This window comes from Rhinichthys klamathensis, unplaced genomic scaffold (genome assembly GCF_029890125.1).
Source record: "Rhinichthys klamathensis goyatoka isolate OS25496 unplaced genomic scaffold, OSU_Roscu_1.1 h1tg000036l_1, whole genome shotgun sequence".
Taxonomy (NCBI): Eukaryota; Metazoa; Chordata; class Actinopteri; order Cypriniformes; family Leuciscidae; genus Rhinichthys; species Rhinichthys klamathensis.
The window spans coordinates 7779112-7802841 of record NW_026606584.1 but is presented as its reverse complement, the minus strand read 5'-3'; the positions used below and the strand labels follow the sequence as shown (position 1 = coordinate 7802841).

Below are 23730 nucleotides of genomic sequence, written 5' to 3'. Positions count from 1 at the left end.
TGCACTTCCTGTATTTCTATTTGTATCCACTTGGAAGTGCAGTGCCATATGTTTCTCTCTTGGAGATGATAGGCAGTTCTCTGTGCCTAAAGTTAGTGGATTCTCCAGAGCCGTGTTGATTCCAATGTGTGATCTGGTGATTGTAACTGCACTGAAAACGTGTTCAAAATCGTTTCTCTGACTATGATGGTTGTGACAGTTTTCATCCCAAGCACTTTATTCATTACACCACCATGCTGAGGTGTCACAGGCTAGTGAGGGAAATACACTATGTCAAAGAAATCACATTCTAAAAGTTAAATCAATAAAAGAAAAATAAGTATTTTCTTTCAAATTTGTGTTGTGGTCATTTATAATTATGTTAAAAAAAATATATATATATTTGGGTCATTGTTGTTTCCCAGTCTCCGTCCCCATCATATAATCACTATTATACTGTTCAAAAGTTTAGGAAATTAATACTATTCTGCAAGGACATTATATGTAAATGACAGTGATGACATTTATGTTATAAAAAACCGTGTATATGTCACATCAATGCTGTTCCTCTGAACTTTTTATTCATCAAATGATCCTGAGAAAAACTGATTACAGTTTCTGCAACAAATATTAAAGCAGAACAGCGGTTTTCAACATTGGTTAATAATAAGAAATGTTCCCTGAGCACCAAATCACCATATAATGGATTTTGGAGGATCATGTGACACTGCAGACTGGAGTAATGATGCTGAAAATTCAGCTTGTCATCACAGGAATAAATTACATTTTATAATGTATAGAAAAGTGATTTAAAATTTTTATACTTCACAATATTAGTGTTTTTACTGATTTTTAACATGGGAATGAACTTTGGCATGGCCATCTGTTAGCCTGGGTTTCCCCATACTGCCTTACCGCAGCGCGATTCAATTCACGCTGAAAGGCAGTCTGGATACCATGGCCAGATTTTTCGCCTCATTTAGGGAACCAATCACAGAACGGGGAGGGAGCAGCAAGACGATGACGCGTCTATGCGACACACCGAAGCAGTTTGTTTATACCTATGGATCAAACATGGCAGTAGACGCGAAGTTACCTTTCGATGCAGCCTTACGGCCGTTTCACATATAGGTTTCACACCGCAAGCGTGAGCGGCATTTGAGCAGCGCGTCAGCGTAACTACAGCTGCAGACGCGCGAGAGTATTCACACTGGAAGCGTTTGTACAGTGTCACAGCAGCGGCTCCAAAGCTACATATCGTTAGCCTCATAGCATAATTGCTTAAGTCATTTTGTGTTTTTTCTTGTTTTCCAAAGACATTGAAATATGACTTCGGCATTATATATAAGCGAGCAATTCTTTACAAAAACAACTATACATTTGTTTTTAGAAGTTGGTCATTTTATAACATTGATAGTCTTGAAAGTTTGTAATGGGGAGGTGTACAACATTCGCATATAAGTTAAATGTAATACAACAAAACAACCCAGAAAATGGCTCCAATCTATTAGTTTCAGTCATACTTTCGATGTTTACAAGACCGCAACTCCGCGGATAAAAAACAAAACACACAAATAAACCACACACTCGGTTTTGATTTGGGTTGTGCTAGCCTGTAGCTGTCTGTGTGTTAACGTTACATGAACTAAAAGAACGTTTATATATATTTTATGGCTAGTTTACTTTAGTTTTTTTTATTTATATAATACACAACTTTCACCCAAACTGAATAATTAAAAACAAGTTTTTACCGGGTAAATCTTCTATAAATATTTTAGAGTCTTTATTTTCTTTTATTTGCCTACTCAAGTTCGTGTTAAAACTCACTAGACATGCTAATTCTGTGCATTTTGGGCAATTTTTGTGTGAAATCACATTTATTTTTGTCCATCAAAAGTGTGCTTTCACTTTAATTTAGCGTGAGCAATGGAGCAAAAAACAGATTCGAAACCCCCGCTTCACTGCTGCTCACACGCCGCTCCTGCTCGATGCTCACGCGCTGCTCCCGGTGTGAATGCACTCATTGCTTAACATGCACGCCGAAAAAATACGCGCCGGTCACGCATGCGGTGTGAAACGGCCGTTAGATACACGCCATCGTGTAGGCTCTACACATAAATCTCTGACCCATCGGCCATCGTCGTCTCCCTCGTCTAATTTCTGTCGCTCTACATACGTCATCTGGTATAATCGAAACGATTGGCTATGAGCTACGTACCTACGTACAGCACGGTACCTCCCCAGCCGATACCACCATCTCATCGGCCGCTAATGCTGCAGTCCTTAGTGCTGTCTGCAGTACTGACCCTGTCACACCTGAGGAAGTCAGAGCCGCTCTGGAAAAACTTAACAACAGGAAAGCCCCCGGCATCTGTGCAATAACCGCTGAGATGCTAAAATCCGGCGGTGAAACCATCATCGAGTGGCTTACCCACATATTCAATGAGGTGTGGGAGACAGAGAGGCTTCCCAGCGACTGGACCAGAGGAGTCATTTTGCCCTTCTGGAAACGTAAGGGCGACAGGTTAGTCTGCGGCAACCACAGAGGCATTACCCTTCTCTCCATCCCCGGCAAGCTCTTTACCAGGATCTTGCTCACTCGTGCTCTCCCAGCCATCAGAAGCAGCCGCCGTCCCCAGCAGGCTGGCTTCATGCCTAACCGCTCCACAACAGACCAAATCTCCGCCGTTCGCTTGCTGATAGAGAAGACCTATGAATTCCGTAAAGATCGCCATCTTTACATCGGGTTCATAGATCTGAAGGCTGCCTTTGACACCGTTTGCCACACTTCACTGTGGAGTATCCTACACGCCCTTGGAGCACCACCCAAAATCGTTGCCCTGTTCAAGCTGCTTTATAGCAACGCTCAGAGCTGTGTCCGCATCAATGGCAAAGACTCAGACTGGTTTTCCATCTCCAGTGGCGTTCGCCAGGGCTGCGTGGCTGCTCCTGACCTCTTCAACTGCATCATTGACCATCTGATGTCTAGGGTGTGTGAGCGGGTCCCCAGAGTGTCCTTCGGCAGTTACCACCTGACTGACCTGGAGTATGCTGACGACACCATCCTGCTCAGCACGTCCTACAACCAGCTGAGAGATGCTCTGGGCATATACAGTGAAGAGGCTGAGAAGCTTGGCCTTCAGGTGAGCTGGACAAGTTCATGTATGTCGGTGACGGACCTCATCCAACTTCCCTGCGGCTTGGCAATCACATTGTAGAGCCTGTCAAGAGCTTTGTGTATCTGGGATCCTTAGTGACAGACAACGGGGAGCTAAAACCAGAGATTACCCGCAGAAGAGCCCTGGCTGCGTCAGCCCTGCAGTCTCTCTGGAAACCACTCTGGCGGCATCAGACCATCTCACGCAAGACGAAGCTCCGGATTTACAACTCGGCAGTACTCTCCATCCTGCTTTATGGCTCGGAGACTTGGCCCTTAAATAAGACACTGACTGCGAGATTAGATGGCTTTGATAGCAGGGCCCTCAGGACCATCGAGAACATCAGGTGGCCCCAGCGGGTTTCCAATCAAGTGCTTAGAGCCCGCACGTGCCAGCCCAGAGCATCCTGCCTGGCTGCGCAACGTCGCACCCGCTGGCTCGGCCATGTCCTCCGTCTCCCTCCTGACCATCCGACGAGAGCCATTCTCCAGTTTGATCCGAGGGCCGCAGGCTGGAGACGACCACGAGGTAAACCCCGCACCCGATGGCTCGACGTCCTTGCGAGCGACCTCCAACAACATGGAGTTGCTGTGGAGGATGCAGAGCAGCTGGCACAAGACCGTCAGCACTGGAAACAACTGGTTCATCTGGTCGGCTCAACGCACAGGGATGGGACGCCCCCCCACCCATCGCAGGAGCCAAAATGAATGACAGGCGCATTTGATAGACATTCTTAGCACCCAATAAACGGCTCTGGGCATTCGTAAACCACGCCTCAAATACGAGAAAATGAACATGTGGTTCCCAGACCCAATTCTCAAGGAGATTGGGTCTGGCGTTAGCCAGGCTAGCCATCTGTTGTAACATCGTGAAAAGCCATTTAGAGATTTTCCAGGTGTTCATTTTAAAACGTTCCAAACAAAACATATTTTTAGAGAAAATTGTTCGAACTGATAATCATTTCCTAGGATTCTATTACATAAACATTATATTAGATAGCCTACAATCACAAAAAAAAAAAATGGTATATTATGAAATTTAGAAATATGGTTTAGAAATATCAAAATTTATCCAAGTACTATTTCACTGCACAACGTTCCTTTTCCGTCGAGGTTCCATCCAGTTCATTTAAATAATCATCAAGCAGTAGCCTAATTAATAAAATACATAGGCTATGTGTTATTTGGACTGTCCTTGTTTTTAACGATATTTTGTTTCTTAACTGTAAGTCAACAGCAGAATAGTAAGATTGTAGCCTACATCTTCATACATCTCATTTAGTAAGACGCCTACCTTAAAAATTGGTCTCAAATATTCGTTATTTCTATGCACGATGATGATGAGGCACTATAATTATACTTTTGTATCCTAGGTAAAATATAGAAAGAGAGATACACCTCGTTTACACTGCGAGCGCGACTAAAACGAGATCTCTCCCATGATTGACGAAGCTTCTGCTCATTATTACCGGGAGCGTTCGCGAGAGTCAGAAAACTCTGCGCGCGGACAGTCTATGAGCTCGCGCTTGAGCGCGAGGTGGGCCCAGGCTACTGCGTTGACTATTATGGGAGCCTTCTAGTTTTGTCTGTCAGTGTATATGGGGTGTAATGGTTTAGTCCGAGGTGCAAACACCTTTGGGACTGACTGAGCATCTCTCCTGTCACGTAAGCGCGACTCCGCAGCCTACCGTCTACACAGGGAATCAGGGATCCTCCCCTGTCAAGATGCGCTCGTGACGGTGCGACAGGGCTATTACGATGCACGTCGTTTTTGAAACACAGGCAGTTGAGTAAACAAATCAATAGAAGCCGTGATCAACACGCGTATTCCTGCAGTAATGTAAAGATGGCGAGACTGCTTCATAACTTGCTGTTGTTGACAGTCGCGCTGACGCTAAAGATCAGAGTTATGGGATACTGGTCTCTCATCTATGGATATTGCGCGCTATGCACGGGCGTAGCGCTGCTCAAACTTGGCTGGAATATTATCCTACGACCGTCAACAACCTTTCAGTGGACGGTTCGTGAGACACCCCCCGCGTGCCTGAATGACACGTCCTTGGGAACCCACTGTTATGTTAGAATCAAGGTAAGAGATTTCGTTAAGTATCGGTGTAAGATGGATGCATGACAGTAGCCTATATGTAAGAATGTAACTTCGGTGCTTCTAGATTTTTTATTGCTCATATGTCACTGTTGCAAAGTCCTCAGTTATATTTCTTTAAAAAATATTAACTTTATTGTCGCACAGTAAGAGTAGGCTATATAAACAAGAAAAAAAGCACCTTGAGGATACATTTGATGACAAATATTTGTGTATTTAGATCATATTTGCAGATTTTGTATCTTGCCAAACCTACAGTTTGAGACATTGTTGAGAACTTTTAAAATTGTTGAGAAGATGTGTGAAATTACTCAGAATTCGAACTCCTTTTAATGTCATTGAAAAACATTTGAGACATTAAAGTAATATAATCACCCAAAATGAAAATTCGGTCATATATACTCACCCTCATGTAATTCCAAACCTGTTTGACTTTTGTCCATACAATGGAAGTCAATGGTATAAAAAAGTATTTTGTGTTCTGCAGAAAAAAAATTCATGCCGGTTTGGAATGCCATGAGGGTACGATGATATAATGTTCATATTTTTTGTTTCATAAGGTATCCCTTTAAAGAGATTGCATTTGTGATGTTTGTCCTAATGGGTTTTCTCCTGGAAGAAAGCAGTGACCATCAGTGAACATAAATTCAGCACCACTTGGGTGGACAGCAGTGTGATCAGTTTCCCACAAAATAATAGTCATTGTCTGGACTTTGCTGTCCTTCCAAGTGGTGCTGAAAACATCTCCTTAGGCAGTCTAAATATAGCTGTGATGTATACACCTGCAGAGCTTTATAGCGTTCAAATGTTATTCTAATTGTATGCACCTACCTTTCTCTAGAAACCACTTCAAGTTTTGTTCCTGAGTATATGTGTAACCCTTTTTGTAAACTGGTGTATACAGACATTTCTGAGGGAAAATATTGTAAAACGGTCCCTGCAACTACTGGGAGTGAGGGATTTGGTATAGAAAAACTCTTGCATCAACTCATGATTTCTGTCTAAAAGTAAAATAACAACTGACCTTAAATAAGTAATATCCAAATGTGCTGGGAAATAATAAATGAAAAAATAAGAACTTTATATAGTTATAATGTATTGGGTTGTTTTCTGTATTTAAACAGGGACCCACAACTTTTTTTCAAAAGGACAATTTTGCATTGCAAACAACGTTCTCTTTAAATAGCCACACAACCTGAGGATACTATCACATGCAATTTGATGCAGGCTGCCATTTAACAGGGTATGAATTTTCTCATAAATGTCAATGGAAGATATTGCTTTAATATTAGCCGAAGCCTGCGGACAACGCACCCTCTCTCCTGATACATTTTATGGCTCTATAAAGCAGAGAGTAATGTGAGAATGGATTTTACATCAGGATGGACAGGCCCGGGTGATTAATGAAACCGGGCAGCTTTTATGAAATCCTCCGTGAACGAAGTTTAACTGCCTGTGGTCTCTGTATGGTTTTAGGAGTCTGGGCTCAGATTTCACTATGTTGCTGCCGGGGAACGAGGAAAGCCACTTATGCTGTTTCTGCATGGATTCCCTGAGTTTTGGTGAGACTCAAAACACACTCGCACACACATGGGAAACACTTCTCTACTGGGATGCTGCCAGACACAGATCGGAAATTTATGTTGTTGTGGAATCAGTCCACATTATACACATGGAGTCAGAGATAATATCTGAGACACAAACCTTTCCTTTCAACACATACTTATCTCTTTTTAAGACACAATGTCTAAAAATATCAACCTAAAGCTATTAATATCCTCTTGAGATTCCGAGGTGTGCTGTGCTATTGTTATGAAATGTAAAACGGCTGATATATTGTATTACTGATATATTGTGATATGGAGTGTCGTGACATTCAGACTATCTTGGGCCCAGTGAAGCTGTCGTTTCAGTGAGCTGCCAGACAGCAGAACTGCGATCAGGACAGGACTGTGCCTAATTAACGTGGCATGGCTCCTTTCTGCTTCACTAGCCATTCTACTGCTCCAGAATCAGTGATGAACTCTTGGACGAGTAGAGGAGACCTGGAGGACGCCCTTTTTTTCTGACTTCTGCTCCACTTTAGTTTTCTGCATTAAAAATTGCAAGTCAAAGATTTCCCTCACTTCTGAGCATAGGGAAGTGTTGAGGTTATAGTGTGTGTGTGTGTGTGTGTGTGTGTGTGTGTGTGTGTGTGTGTGTGTGTGTGTGTGTGTGTGTGTGCGATAATTGGGTTTGGATCGTAAGAGCCTCTTCTCTCCTGACTCGTCAGAATCATATAGGCTTCCTTCTGCTTTTCCTCAACTTTCTCTCTCTCTCTCCCTCTTTCTTCTCCATCTTTAAGACACAAATACCATTAGGGAGTGCTGCCAGTGTGGCAAAATGTACTAATACAATTCAAACAAATCTTGAGTAAGTCAAACTAACTTTCACTCCATAAATTTGATTTTAACAAGCCATTTCAGTTAAAGTGCTATAGCCTCTGCTCCTTCAAATGTTTGGCCCAAGTGGATTTCAACACACATCATTTTAATTTGTACTATTATTGTAGGTTTTAAAAAACGTGGCAGAAATTTGTTCATTCAGGTCTAAATTTGGTCAGTCTAGTAAAGTCGTTCCCTACCACCTGTTACAAATAGGCTATTCTGTTGTGTTTGTCCTTAGTTTCGTTTTCATGTACTTAAATTAATGAGTTTCCTGTGTTCCATTTTTCTTTTCCCGTTTCTCTTGTGTTGTCATGGAGTAAAATATGTATTTCTTATTAGGTTATCACTGTATTTGTTTTATTAGAGACTTGTGCACAGCTGTTTTTAAAGGTTTTCGGTAACATTTGTAAAAACGTTTTTTGAAGGAAGCCTCTTATGCTAACCAAATATACAGTAAAAAACTGTAATATTGTTAAATACTGTAACTGTAAATTTTAATATATTTTATTATTTTTAAAATGTCTGTGATGCAAAGCTGAATTTTCAGCCTCATTACTCCAGTCTTCAGTGTCACATGATCCTTCAGAAATTATTCTAATATGCTGATTTGTTGCTCAAGAAACATTTATTAGTATTATTAATGTTGATGTTGTGTCGCTTTTTTGTGTAAACTGTGATAATCTTTTCAGAATTCTTTGATGAACAGAAACGTTTTGTTTTTTAATAGAAATGTTTTAAACATTATGTTTTTACTGTCATTTTTAAATCAATTTAGTGCATCCTTGTATAAAATAAAAGTACTAATTTCTTCTTTTTTTTAAAAATCTGACCCCAGACTAGTGAACAAAACTGAAATATGAAACCAGTGTCAGTCAGTACAGTAAAATAATTTAGATTATTCATTCGTTCATTAATTAATTAATTAATTAATTCATTCATTCATTCATTCATTCATTCTGGTTTCACTTTCTTTTCTTTTTTTTTTTTCTTTTTTTTTTTTTACTTTTTTTTCCCCAGCTCCCCATTGTGACTCCCTGGGATCCACTTTGAAAATCCCTGTTCTATTCCATCTTATTTTCTTATTTTTATTTTATTTTTATTTATCAAAAAAAGAAAGAATGTAGAAAAGAGAGAGTGAGTGTCACTGTTCAGACATCTCAACCTCTTGGTCTAAATGTAACAGCAATCAACTGTATACTTGTGTAACCTGTAGAAATCATACAAAACATATCAAAAATGTACCCCTGGTTTCTCCAGGTTCTCCTGGCGTCACCAGCTGAGGGAATTTAAGAGCGAGTTCCGTGTCGTTGCCGTGGATATGCGAGGCTACGGGGAGTCTGACCTGCCCTCCTCCGCTGAGAGCTACCGACTGGACTACCTTGTCACCGACATCAAGGACATTGTGGAGTATCTGGGTAAGAACAGACTGCCTCCATTATCTCAGCCCAATTTCCATTTCACATTCCAACCTGTCTAGAGGTTTTGATAAGGCTGTTGTAGTGGTGAATGCTAATGTAGCACTCTTCCCAATATTCCGTAATGTGAAGGTGACCCGTTCACAGATGTCCTTGGCTTTTTAGATACGTATTGTCAGTTTAGGCTGCTTAACATGAAGTCTAATTAACTGTCTCTAGATTTCAAATAGAGAATTACTAGTTGAGCTATACGTTACAGTGTGACTCAAGGACAAGGACAATTGTGGATGAACACTGAATACCATGTCAAAGTTAAATTCATCTGTCTGCTTGCACACAGTGGCATGTGTGTAAGCGGCTGGTGGTGTATTATGACAGGCCGTCAACGACACGTTATTAGGATTCATGATGATGTCTTGCTCCAGGGTCTCAGCTCCTTGACATTGGAATCACTATATTGCAGACGGTGGAAACTTCCACCCTGGCTCACAGCAATGGTGTCATTCATCCTTAGTCAGTCCTTGATATGACACTAAATGAACTGCAACGTGATATTACTGCAAAAAAGAGGACTGTGTAAACAGTATTGCTAAGTAAAACATTAGGCCCAACATAACATGATTTTTTTTGTTATATATTGTTATATAAAAAAGAAGAAATAGTTGTAGATTTCTAGATGTTAATTAATTGACTTTCTGTGCCATATTTTATATGATTTCATTTATATTCGAATCTACAGATCCCCGCACGTGACATGCAGGGGAGGGGACACAAGATATTGTGGCTATGATTTAAGAATTTGTCCACGACAAATTACACAAACCGAAACTATTATTTTTATTTATTTTTTATTTATTTTTCAAAATTATGGAGCCCCATATGACATGCGGGTAAAAAGTAATTCATGTTTTAATAATTTGTTCCCTCTTTTCAGGTCAATCGTGGCCACATTGTATTCATTCCCTCATTTTAATTTAGTTAAAACATAACCATGTTTTAGCTAAAACAAGGAAACAAATTAATAATACAATTGTCCATGAATTAATAAGATGCAGGAACGAATTCCTAATGTTTTTTTCACATCATGTTGGGCTTTCAAATTAGCGGACAAAATTTTAGGTTGGAACTGTGGCCTAGTGGTTAGACATTATGCTAGGGTGCTCAATTGGAAAATATGAGTTTGAGTTTAGCTTGTGTAATTTCCCGATCCTATTAATAAGCCATGGTTCAATGCTTAATTCATGGCAGCAAAAATGTGTAATTTTCTAACCCCTGCATGTCATGAAAATATATGAAATCATATAAAATGTCACTGAATACCAATTATAAGTCAACTCTGAAGTAGAACTGTTTTAACTTAAGTCCCAAATATCAATTTTATTTCACAATAAAATGGTTGTGGTGCTTATTTGGAAAAATATGAGTTGAAGTTTGGTTTGAGTCATTTCTCAATCCTATTCCCCCTGTTTTCGCTATCATTTCCCATCTTGTCTCTCACTTTTCCTATTAATTATGAGGCATACATACACAACAAACACAAACATGCCAGCTTCCTCCTTCTGATCCTCTCCTCAGGATACAACAGATGTTTTCTCGTGGGGCATGACTGGGGTGGCATCATCGCATGGCTCTGTGCAATTCACTACCCTGAAATGGTGACAAAACTCATAGTGCTGAACAGTCCTCACCCCTGTGTGTTCACTGGTAAGAGCCTTATACACCTGACAAACAGACTTCCTGTTCAAATATGCCGGTTCCAGAGGCTCTGCTTTGTTTTTAAGGTCATACTCATTAGTATGACCTGCATCATTCACAATGAAATATTGTGGTTTTGCCCAGGGAATCATGGGGCTTTGCCCTCCATCTGTCTTGTGCACTCCAGCCTGGAGGAGGAGGTAATTACAGGCTGGCTTTTGGCAGAGACATGGGTTCCTCTTATAATAACACTCAGTACCTGCCTAGAGTGACACATACACGAATACACCTTTTGATTTTCTTGTTCTTTTGAAATGTATCTCCTCTAAATGGGGTGTCTTCATCTCAACCCTGTAATGCACGTTATGAAGCACGTTTGATTCAATTTACTTACATAAACTGGATCTCATTACTGAAATCAAAAGGTATGTTGCCTAGAGACAACGCTGTGGGAAAAAATAATCAAAGACTGATAATAAAAACTACCTGCAACATGACAGAATTAAACAAAATTGGCTCCCAGCTCATTTTTAATTAAATAAAAATGTAAATACTTAAAAGGTAGATATTATCTATATAACATATTTTTAACACGTAGATAATGTAAAAGACTAAATGTTTTACAATTAGGTTTATCTACTAACACAAGTGAATCGTATTTTATGATGGCTGAAAAATCAATGCAATTTGCTTCTCTGAGAGCTGTTCTCCAGAGTAAAAATGTGTGTCCTCCATGCAGTGCACCATGCCAGATTAAATTATTTTAAAACGACTACCAGGATGTTGTGTGACTAAAAAATCTCTTTACTCATTTATTTAAAATCTAAATCCAAAACCATTTCATTGCCGTTTTATATTTGACTCATGTGCTTACAAAAAAAAAAAAAGGGATTTGTGAGGTAGAGACCTGCGCTTCCCGCTTCCCACACAGAAATGTCTTCCTGCCTCCTACAGCCTATCAAACCTTGTCCCGCGGGAGTGCAGGTCTCTACCCTGTGGCCACCCTGTACAATGGTGGGTTAAAGGGATAGTCCCCCAGAAAATGAAAAATCTGTCATCATTTACTCACACTTATGTTTTTCCAAACCTGTGACTTTTTTTCTTTTCTGCAAGACACAAAAGAAGATATTTTGAAGAATGTTGGTATCCAAACAGTTTTGGTTTCCATTGAATTCCATTGTATGGACAAGTCATTGGGAACCGAAACTGGTAGGCAAGTACTTTTTCTTAATTTTCTCTCTTCTCTGTCCAGATTATGCCCTTCGTCACCCCAGTCAGATGCTCAAGTCAAGTTACTACTTTTTCTTCCAGTTGCCACATTTTCCAGAGCTAATGCTCTCCATCAACGATTTCAAGGTGAGCTTGACAGAATACAATACTGTTTAAACGTTAGGGGTCAGTACGTTTTTTTTTTTTTTTTTAAGAAATGAATAGCATACTATTCAGTAAATATGCAAATGCATTAAATTGATTTAAAGCGACAGTAAAGAAAAAAAAATATGTAAAATAAATGCTGTTCTCTTGAACTTTCATCAAATAATCCTGAAAAAAATGTATCTCGGTTTCCACAAAAATATTAAGCAGCACAACAATTTTCAACTGTGATAATAATGAGAAATATTTCAACAGCAAATCAGCATTTTAGAATGATTTCTGAAGGATCGTGTGACACTGAAGACTTGAGTAATGGCTGCTGGAAATTCAGTTTTGGTGTCACATGAACAAATTTAGCTGTAAAATATATAAAAATAGAAAACATTAAATTATTAAAACACAATATTACAATTTTTACTGTGTTTTTGAACAAATAAAGCCTTTGTGGGCATACAATTTTAGTGACTCAAAAAATAGTTGTATATACTTTTGTTACTTGATAAATCTTACTGTAATAAATTAATGTAATGAATGTACAGCAAACAATAGATTCTGAATTTCTGGACTGATTTGAGAATTTCATATAAGGAACTATATACATATGTAGCTTATAAGCTTAGAAATGCTAAATTACTAGAGTGTGGGTTGATGCTATCTCTATTGTTTTAATTACCCGTAACCCATCATTCTGGATGATTCTTCATAACTGAACAGCTTTTCGGTTTGTTTGTCAGAATTACTAATACAGAGTAAATCAGTAGGCCAAGTTTATCCATCTGTCTTCAACACACACAGCTCAGTCATTATGAATCAGCTCTTTAACTAACACTTTGGTGTGTTTTGAATGAGCAAGTAAGGAAACATTTTCCTCCACCAGCATCACTTAGTGACCCCCGGTTCTGCTAGAGGAATGGTTCAAAATCGCTCTGGCCACTATGCAGGACTTGTATCTGTCATTTGGACATCTGTCAAAATTAATAATAATACACTTAATAATTGGTCTAAAACCAGGCCTTTCAGTTTTGTTATCCAAACCCTGTAAGTAGTAGTTAAAGACACCTCATATAAAGTGGGACCAAATTATGTGACTTCTTTCTCATTGCTTGCTAATGTGGATTTAAAGGCGCTGAAGAATCTCTTCACCAGCCGCAGCACAGGCATCAGTTGTAAAGGCCGCTGGCTCACCACAGAAGACCTTGAAGCATACCTGTATGCCCTCTCACAGCCAGGGGCCCTCACAGGGGCCCTCAACTACTTCAGAAATGTCTTCAGGTACTTGTGTTTCTTATTTAAAAAATCTTATAACAAATTATGTCTTTTAACTGGTTTGTTGGTGTCTTAACACGCAAAAATGCTGCTTAGTTACTGTCAGAAAATGTCGCCCTCTAGTGCCTGAAATGCACATTTGTTTTTTTATATATATATATATATTATTTACTAAGCAACTTTTTTGAGGAGCTGTTTTTTTTTTTTTACTTCAGCTATTGCAGCAGTAATTCCTATAACATCATTGTTTTCTTGCTTATAAAGAAAAAATATTCTATAATTATTTCAAAATGTTATAGACATAAAAGAAATCGGTATCATCATGATTTAGGTGGACAGAATGGTAACTCATTTCATAAGTGCATGTGTCCCTGTCAAGAGGGAACGAGATTGATTTCATGCTCTCTGACCTGTGCATGAGCAGCCATTAACTCACTGCTGATGTAGTAATGATATTCATTCATATTGAGTTCATATCAGCAACAGATCAACTGCTGGGTGTATCTCTAAGAGTACTAAACGATCAAAATTGGTGTTTCAGTTCTTTAATATACCTCTGACATTTGTGGAAATACTCTTGCTTTAAACTGCTTGCGGAGTGCATGTGTTTGAAACATGTGAGACTTGCATGCATGACTGAGCCCTCCATCTGCTCTTGAAGCACACTTTGATTATGTCTCAGGGCAGAGCTGCGCTGACTGTGTTTGTGTGTGTGAGTGGGTGTGTAGGTGGGCAGGTGGGTGTGTGTAGGAGGGCACTGACATAACAGTTTTTACGGAAACCAGAAACACTTAAGTCCATATTAGAGAACTGAGGAGAGGAGCCTAAGGTGTCCAAACCTTTAAAAATGTCTTTACCTCTTTAACTAACTGGTGTGTCCATGATGGGTTTTTAGGGCTGTCAGAAAGCCGCAGGGTTCTAGGGAGTCAGTGGAAACATTACAGAGAAAATAATAAAGATTTTACTAAATGTCTTTTTAATGTCAATGTGGAATGATATTTTGTATAAAAAACAATAATATTTAGCTGAATTGAAGATATATATGGAAACATTACAATACATCTTATAGAGCGTAGAAAAAATGATAAAAATATAAAGTCAGATAATATTTTGCTTTGGCTTCAGCGCAGTAATAATATAAAAGCGAATTATTTAATTTAGCATAATAGCACATTTCTACATAGTACAATAGGTCTTTATGCATATTCTAGATGCCTTCATATTTTAGAAAGGGGGTCTCTTGCAAAGGAATCATCATGTATGGGGATCCATACCCTCAAAAAGTTTGAAAACCCCAGCTATAGACTATTCTTGAAATGGCACTGATATTTGTAAATGTAATATTTCTGTTACGTAACTTGGTATATTAGAAGGAATAATTCTAGGGAACAGACTTTAATCACTAACACTCAGGAACCAGGAGAAAACCACACAAACATTAATGAGAACGGACAGAGACTAAGAGAGAACTGAGGGTTATATACAGATATATACAAATATACAGACAGAGCAGATGAACAGGGCAAAGGTTAATGACATAACCAATTAAACAGACTGGGGAGAACTAGGTCACAGGACTAAACCAAAAACACAATGAAAACATAAGAGACAGACCATACATATAACAATTTCATGTTTACTGAAATTTGTGTATGTTATAGACCGCTTTCCCTATGATAATTCTGGCATCTGAAAATTATCCAATCATTTATTCACCCTCAAGACATCCTGTGTATATGACTTTCTTCTGTAAGCCGAACACAATCAGAGTTGTTACAAACCCCCAATCAAACACTTGTTAAAAGGGGTAAGCAACTTAAAAAGGACACATTAAACAAGGTGCAATTTAACCAATAACATTTATTATAGACCAAAAATAATGAATGCAGTCAAACTCACGTTTCCTAACATTCAAACAAATGAAGAGACAAATACAAATGCGATCAAATTGACCAAACCAAAACCAAGACCACTTTACGAACTTGAAAAACAGCTTGTATCCAGTGACTGTCTGGGCATAGTGGCGTGCGTGGTGTTCATCACCACGTGCTTCAACCTGTATCACTCTCGTCTTCCGGAACTCCTCCTCAGAACTCCTCCCGAGTATTTCCTCACTTCTCCTCATGTCCGCAACAACAAACCCAGAGCCAGTGCCAAAGCCTGCTAAGGGCCTAAAGCCTGAGCCCACCATAGACCCAGAGCCAGTGTCGAGTCTGTCCAGGTTTATGAGCTGGCCACAACATCCGTCCTGGAGCTCGAGCTCGAGCCAGTGTTTGTCCTGGAGCCCTTACCTGCACTCGCCACGTACATGAACTACAAGCCAGGCCCCACTGCAAACCCAGAGCTGAACCCTACCATGTCTGACGACAGGTGTGTGAGCTATCAATGTTCACCCCTGAATACAAGCCTTGTTTCCACTTTGGTCCCGTCTAGTCCAAAGTAGTTTTTGTCATTGTTGGTTAAGCCCAGTTCCAAGTGGTCTTTGTGGCCATTGAGTCGAGCCAGTACCAAGTCTCCTTCACTGTCCAGCACCAAGACTCTTTCGCCATGGATGGTCCAACTCAGCCTCCCTCTCTCCTCTCCTCTGGCAAAAACATCCAGTTCTTTGGCCTTGCCTCTGCTGTCTCCTTTCAGCCCTGTGGCTCCTCCAGTGTTTCTGACGTGTTGCTCGGATCCTCCTTGGGCTTCCCAGTCGTCAGCTCCGCCTTGGTGCATGAATCCCTCAGCTCCAGCTCCACCTCTAGCCTCCGAGCTCCCGACTCCACCTCGGCCTTCCGACCCATCAGCTCCACCTTGGCTCAACGCTCCCTCTACTCCACCATGGTCAGTCATCCTTCAGGCTCTGCCAGGCTCCCTCCGGCTCCGCCTTGGTCAGTCATCACCCTGGTTGTGCCATGGACTTCCGGTTCTCCGGCTACAGCTCATCACTCCACCCCTTCGGCTCCATCGGGCCCTTCTTTCCCTCTACTCCACGTTGTCATCACTCCCACTGGATCAACCCCGGTCTGCCAAGCCCCCATCTCCACCTTGGTCCCACAAGCCTGTGGGTACTCCTCAGCCTTCGAGTCCATCGGTGTCACCCCTGATCTTCGGCTACGCCGGGGCCTCCCTGGCACTTAGCAACGCACACCTGTCACTCATCAGCCCTCATCATCATAAGCACTATATAGCACACCATCACAAGTTGTCTGGCCTCGTCAAGAAAACACGGACTCACTTACCTAGATTACTTAACTTTGGATAACAACAGTAAACATCTAGTTTTATCCTCAAGCCTTCTTCAAGTCATCATCTAGTAATCAAAGTCGTCTCTTCTTCCCTGTCATCTTCTCTTCTTGTCTGATCCCTAGTGAAAAAGAAGACTTGTTATTTACCAATGTTATGACTTACCTTCTACTGTGTCTGTTCCTGCTGCCTCAATAAACTTACCTAGTGTTGTTGTTCATCGCTTTCATCATCATTATGTCAGAGCCAGTTTGTATTGGTATAGCCTGGTTAAAACCAGACCATTCTCAGTTGTAACTGAGTTATGGTCTGGCAAAGCGTCATAGACAAATCATTTCCAGAGGGGCGTCACCAACGAACGTCGCGGATAGACCTAAAACCAATCAGAGCGATGAAGGAGATGACGTATGCAGAGCGGTGGAGAAACATCTCCGAGTGTTGTTCTTTGCTCGGTTTTTAACAAAAAGGAAACGTTCAAATCACTTAAAAAAACAGACGCGATAGCTGATTCGAACGAGTGATGTTCGACGGCGGCATCCATCTTTGTAATGTAGGCTACAAAATCTGCTTCAAAATCCCAGCGCTGTTGTTATCCTGTAAAGCCCGCCCCAACGTTTCTGACTGGTGCCTCGATTTCGACGGATTGGAAATGGGCTTGAATGAGCTCTTTGCCAGACTAACTTTCAGAGCAAATCTAAATTTGCCGGAAGTTGTCTGGGTTTTCCCAGGCTAGTATTGGCAGACAAAAATGATGAACCTTGTCAGAACCTGACATTTTAAGGAATGTGATTATTTCATATTTATATGGATTTCCATTTTTTCTGAGAAGTATGGACCATGTGAGTCATCAAATGGCATTAAACAATTACTAAACAAACTGCAAAATGCTACATTCTGAAATACATTCATTTAATGCATTAATTGCTTCCGACAGCACTGATAAAACGATCAGCATCATCTAGTGGCTGTGTGCGGGACAGAGTGAAGAGTGAAGCTTGGCAGTGGTACATGCTAGCAGTTCATAATACAGTGTTTTCAGTGTCTTGGAATGGCTCCTTTTACAAATAAACCCCAGCTGTAAACTGTAGCCCCCTGGAAAGTTTAATGTGCATTGATATGAAAATACAACAAAACATATGTATTTTTAAAGTGCATTTTTTAATATCTATTCAATGATTTATTTTGTCTGCAACAATATGGTGTCTTAAATCTTCATCTGTGGGATTTTCTCAGAAAAACAAACTGTTTACACCAGACGTGAGTGGCGCAATGCGACTCGACAAAAGCAAATAGAATCCATTATAATAGGTAATGCTGTCTGGATGCGGCGCGACACGATGGTGACATATTCCTGATGCCTCGTTCTACATCAAACACTCGTGCTACTTTTGATATGAACAAACAGATTTCCGACGATCGCGTCCAGTGTGAACAGCTTCTAGCTGTTGCGTCTTGTGTAAACACAGTGCTAATAAGTGCAATTATGGTTCTTTGTGTTCAGAGACTCTTAGTTTGAAGATTATTTTGTTCCATTTTTCCTGCTTTTTTTAAAACTGAGAAGTTTTTCCTTTGAGATTTCCGCGTATAGACGACACCATTGTCAAAACGATCCCCATTCACACGGATCGCTAAAACTACTAAAAACGCTGTATTCCGCTGCCAGGCTAGCCTGGATGCCAGCCCGAACCCCGCCCACAACATTTTTTGGTCGGGAAGTTCGGTCTGGACTCGATCCATTGAGGAGTAATTATGATCAGTCAAAAAATGTTCGGGCCAATCAAATTGCCAGGGCGGGCTTTATACGATGATGGACAGATGATCTGCAGTTACGTAATCCTCACGTCATCAAAGAGCGTTTGGTTTGAACTGGTTTCCCTCAAAGATGACAGCAGCTGGAGAATTGAGATGTATACATTCCGCTATGTATACATAGTCTGTCGTAAAAGAAATCGACAGGGCATTAATTTTAAAAGACGAAAAGAGAACTGCAATAAAGGCATTTGTCGATCGTCAAGATGTGTTTGCCGTCCTTCCTATAGGATTCGGCAAAAGTTTAATTTATCAGCTGGCTCCGATGGTCGCTAAGAATATGGGACGCAATGAAAAGCCTGTTATCATTGTGGTTTCTCCTTTGGTCGCACTCATGGAAGACCAAGTAAAAGAAGCAAACGAAATGGGCATCAAGGCGATGCAACTCATGTCAAAGCCATCGCTACATCTAACAATGGTAACGCTTTGTTATACTGTACTCGCACACCATACCCATACTGGTAATCACTGTACCACTTATGAGCGGTTTATTTTTTAAATAGAAATAATTAGATGATGTTACTCAATTCAGTTTATTTGCCAGACTCAAGTCCAAAACACCACGCAAGACAGAACAAATAAACAAGACAAAGTACAAGTACAAGAATTACTAATCATTTTGTATTTAAATCATCATTAAAACATAATTTTGGCTCCCGGTCTCTTTTCTCTGAAGACTCAAATGAACACGCTTATTCAGCCTGGTGTTTTTCGTTGTTTCTCCATTTATTAAAATCAGTCAAGTCGCGCTCCAACCCTGTTATAAAATTGAGACAGGTCAGACTAATGCGAGTAGATTTTTTGTAAACGGAGAACTTGTTCGTATATACATTCACATTTTCTATTTCGTTCAAAAATGTTTTTCGAGTTTGCAAGTACTCTGCGAATCCTTAAATTCTTTTTGCAACACCGGCAAAGGTCGTTAACAATCATTTTTCTTTTAAATACTTTTTCGTGAGTGCGTGCAGTTCATAGACAGTAAAAGAAATGGACACAGCGACCCCGTTGATTTCAACGGAGAGAGTTGAAGCCCAGCATGGGCACTCACTTCCTGATAGCCAAGCGTTCTGCGCAGGCTCAAACTGAGCTTGACGACGTAGTTGTCACGTGAGCAACCGTTCAGACCTTCTAGTAGCTGTGCCGGGACAAATCTGAATTGAAATTTGAAACAAATCTGTTGTTGAAATATTTTGTCCCGTTGCTTTTATGAACTCTCTATCTATGGGCTTCTCCCTTGACTTTATGCCTCCATGTCCACCCGATTGCCTCATAGACAGTAAACGATTGCCGACGAGCTTCTACTTCTGTCTACACGGTAATTTCTCTACTGTGCGACAGAGCGTCCCGTGGTTATGACGCAATCGTTAGCCTATTTTTACAAGAATGGCTTCTACGGGGCCATAACGTAAGATACAAAGTAATGGAGCCTTTTATACATTGTCGTGTTTCTTTAGAAATAAATAATGGACAAATGGAGTCTTTAAACGCCTCAGATGTAAAGTTATTCGCTGTCAAAGTGACGCCAAAATGAATGGGAGTCAATGGGATGCTAACAGCAGGTGATAGCCAGCTACAATGGCGGCCCCCGGAGGCAGCTTCAACTTCCGGCTGATGGATTACCCCCTTGGTGCAGTTCAGTTCTGTTGATATGAGTCGCTCAACATACGTCACGTACTGCGTTGCCCTGATTGGTTGTAGGTCTATCCAATTGAGCGCAGAGTTGTTGTTTTTTCCTGGTTCGATTAAGACACGCCTCATAATCAAAGCCCTATGGAGCCGTATCAGACTCACATTCTGAATAGAATATGAGTATGACGAAGTCAGGCTACTGCCAGGCCACTAGGTGAGGATGAATTCACGTTTTTGTTGTTTACACGAAGTGTTGTTTAAAAACGTGCACTCTGAAACTCGTTTTCAAAAGTTTGCGTTTTCAGGAACCCGAAACGCCGTTGTCATGTTAATTAACGGCCAAAATGCATAAGTCTTCCGTTTTAGTTAAAAAAGGGTGCCGTGTAAACAGCCTCTTAGTTACTGATTATGTTCATCCCCTGTTTCTTGTTGAGGTCTTATCTTATGTCTTGTCCACACGGAGACGCGTTTATTTATACGTTTTAAATGCGTTAATTCATTATTTATGCGTTCTGTATATGTAGAAATTTTGTATCGTACTAGCGTTTCGTCCAGACGGATCTGCCGTTTTGGGAGCCTGAAACCGCTATTTTCTTAAACCAGGTCCCAGAGTGGATAAATCTGAAAACGACACCCTTGCGTTTTCGTGTGTACTGCCAAAGCCAGCCAATCTGTATATTTTGTGAAACAATGATGTCATCACCCCACGTGTCGACGCTAGTCAGACACCGCTACGTCACGCAGCAACAACTGCAGACTACATGCTTGTGTTCGTGCTGCAGAAGTTACTGAGCCTCTTTTATTTCTTTATTTATTATTTACTTGAATGTTTATTTTTATTTTATTTCTTTATTTTACTTCTTTACTTATTTACATTTTCTTTCTTATGCTATGATGCTTGTCAGTTGTCTGATTAAGACATTTCATATTTTGTACCTGGTCATTTACGTTTGTTTATATTGTTCAATAAAGTTATTTGGAAAAAAAAAAGAAGTCGAAGAAGCTACTGAGCCTATTATTGTATACAGTGTGCAAGGTTTATGCACATGCTCCAATTCTTCTGCGTTTTTAGTGTATCTCTGTGGCAGAATTACAGCACCACATACTGGTCTGGCATGTATACTACATCGTTTTGAGTCGGTTTCAGTGGTTTCGTGTGTACGCAGATATTTCTTGAGACGACGCCGTGTTTACATAATTTGTTTTTAGAACGAGGGAAAAAAAGATCGGACAGGGAAAGCTCTGGCTTCATGTGGATGTGGCCAAAGTCTTCATTTTGTTTCATTCTTTTTCTCGTGTTGTTTATGCTGCCACACATTTTCTCTGTTTATTCTTTGTTGTTTCCTGAGTTGATTATCTCCTTTGTTTTTGGTTTAACTAAAAGTGCTGCATTAGATCCTCTTCTCTTTATTGCCAGCCCAGCCATGACAGATTGATTGGGAACAGTTTAATTGGTATCACTTTACTATAAGGTTTAATTTTTTAACATTAGATAACTACATTGGTTAACAATAAAAAAAAAATCTACAGCATTTATTAATCTTAGTTAATGTTAATTTCAGCATTTAGTCATTCATTAAGTAGTATTTGTTTGTATTATATAATGGACCTGGGCTAACATGAACCATCAATGAACAGTTAACAAATATTAATAAATACTGTAGCAAATATATTGTTTGTTGTTTATGTTAATTAATGCATTAACTAATGTTAAAGAGACCTTATTGTAAAATGCTATTGATTAATAAATCATCATATCATGTAATTAATTTGACATTTAACATTTTGAATCAATTGACAGTCCTAATTTTTGTATTCGCCAGTGTCCTCCCACTGAATCAGAGTGAGGTGAAGTCTCCTGTATTGCTGCTGTGGGGAGAGAGAGATGCCTTCCTGGAGCAGGACATGGCCGAGGCCTGCCGTCTGTACATCAGAAACCATTTCCGCCTCAACATCATCTCTGGAGCCAGTCACTGGCTGCAACAAGACCAGCCCGACATCGTCAATACACTCATATGGACTTTCATTAAGGAGGGAGAAGGCCGGAAAAACTACAGGAACTTATAATGGGGTCCTTCGCACTCTGAGCTTGTCTGAAGAGGGGGACCAGGGAAATGCCTGTGAACAAACACCAATGTAATGATTAATGCAATCCTCATTTTAAATTTGATACATTTAAGATATAGAAACAAACTTCAGTGAAGCGGAAAAGAACAAAAGCACATTTTAATTGGAAGGGTTACGTAGAGAGTAGTACGTTTAATCTATTTTTCTCAAGTTTGCACATGACATTCGCCTTAAGGTTTCTTGGTGACAGTGTTTAAAAGTGTGTTGCAAAATATCTGTGAGTAAGTTGTAAAGTGTGGTGCCTTTCAACATACCATTTTGCAGCTTAAAAGTTGTGCCATGTCTTTTCGAGACCAAGCAGTGGGGTTGTCAGCCATTTGTATCATCAGTTTTGATACTCTCTAACAAGTAACACAGTCTTAAGGGAGTCCTAAACCCCTTCACATCTCTATCAGGTAGTGTTGTCTTAGTGGAAAATATTGTTCCTCTTCTTTTTTTGTATTTTTGACAATATTTGGCTTAAACGTTTGAGAATGTCATTATTTTGATCCTCCTGTATGATAAAACAAAGTGATGTTTCAATATTGTACACTTTTTTTGTATCTCTTCCTAAACACTGCATCTGAGACAATAGAATCAGCTCTGTGACATTTTGATTTTATAAGCAAATAAATAGGCTTAATAGTGGGAACTTACTCACTTGAACTCTCTGTTACCTTTGGTTATTGATAAGAAGGATCTTCAAATGTAGGAGTAGGATCTACAAATGTCTGGTCTTCTAGCGGAAATAAAAGGTTGCAGTTACAAATTATTGTGGAAAGTCAAAAAGACTTGCCAGAATAATTTGTAACTGCATCTGCCAAATTTTCAGAAAGCATTTCCAGAATTCAGAGACACTTTAATTACATTTTAATACTTTGTACTGCCTTGGTCAATTACATAGCAGTCATTTTAATTTTTTTAAGTTCTTAAATTGACACTTTGTTTATTTAGTAGTAAATATTTTCAATAAAGTAATATTTCAAAAGAAATTAAAAAAGGGAGGGCAGAACCTCCCTTTATTAAATGCTGCTTATAACATTGGAATGTGGTCAGTAAGTATATTACATTTATTTAAGGATGTTTAAAAATATCTATCATTCTTATTCTGTAATTGGTTTATCCAACAAATTCCATTTAACATAACACACTCAACCATGTTTTCAGTCCAAGTTAGTAGGGTAATGCAATAAACATGTTGCCAGACCAAATTAGTTAGCAGCCAAGCACTTTCAGTTTAATCAAATTCATGCACAGTCTCTACTAAATAAATCATCAACTAATTGTATAAAATGTCACTTTTTTTTATTATTATTATTACTTTTGACACTTTTTTTTACATTTTAAATGTAAAGACATCACTTTTATTATTTTATATAAGGATTTATAGAGGTCCTAGCAAACAGTACCTTAGTTGAAGGCAGTGTTTCATTTTCTGAATAAAACTAAAGGGTTACACACTTTATTTTTCGATGCTCAACTTTAGACGTTTTAGACTAGATTAGTGTTAGGTGTAAGTAGAATAAGTTGACATGTAGTTGCAAA

At 39.7% G+C, this 23730-nt stretch overlaps 1 protein-coding gene across 1 annotated transcript; it reads left to right on the top strand.

The window, feature by feature from the left end:
- Nucleotides 1–4613: 4613 nt before the first annotated feature.
- Nucleotides 4614–22856, top strand: ephx4 (epoxide hydrolase 4). The gene is made up of 7 exons (XM_056246235.1): nucleotides 4614–5225; nucleotides 6717–6802; nucleotides 8924–9081; nucleotides 10657–10785; nucleotides 12029–12132; nucleotides 13274–13422; nucleotides 21903–22856. Exons 1-7 carry the CDS (start codon nucleotides 4983–4985, stop codon nucleotides 22144–22146), a joined length of 1113 nt encoding a protein of 370 aa, XP_056102210.1. The 5' UTR covers nucleotides 4614–4982; the 3' UTR covers nucleotides 22147–22856.
- Nucleotides 22857–23730: the final 874 nt, after the last annotated feature.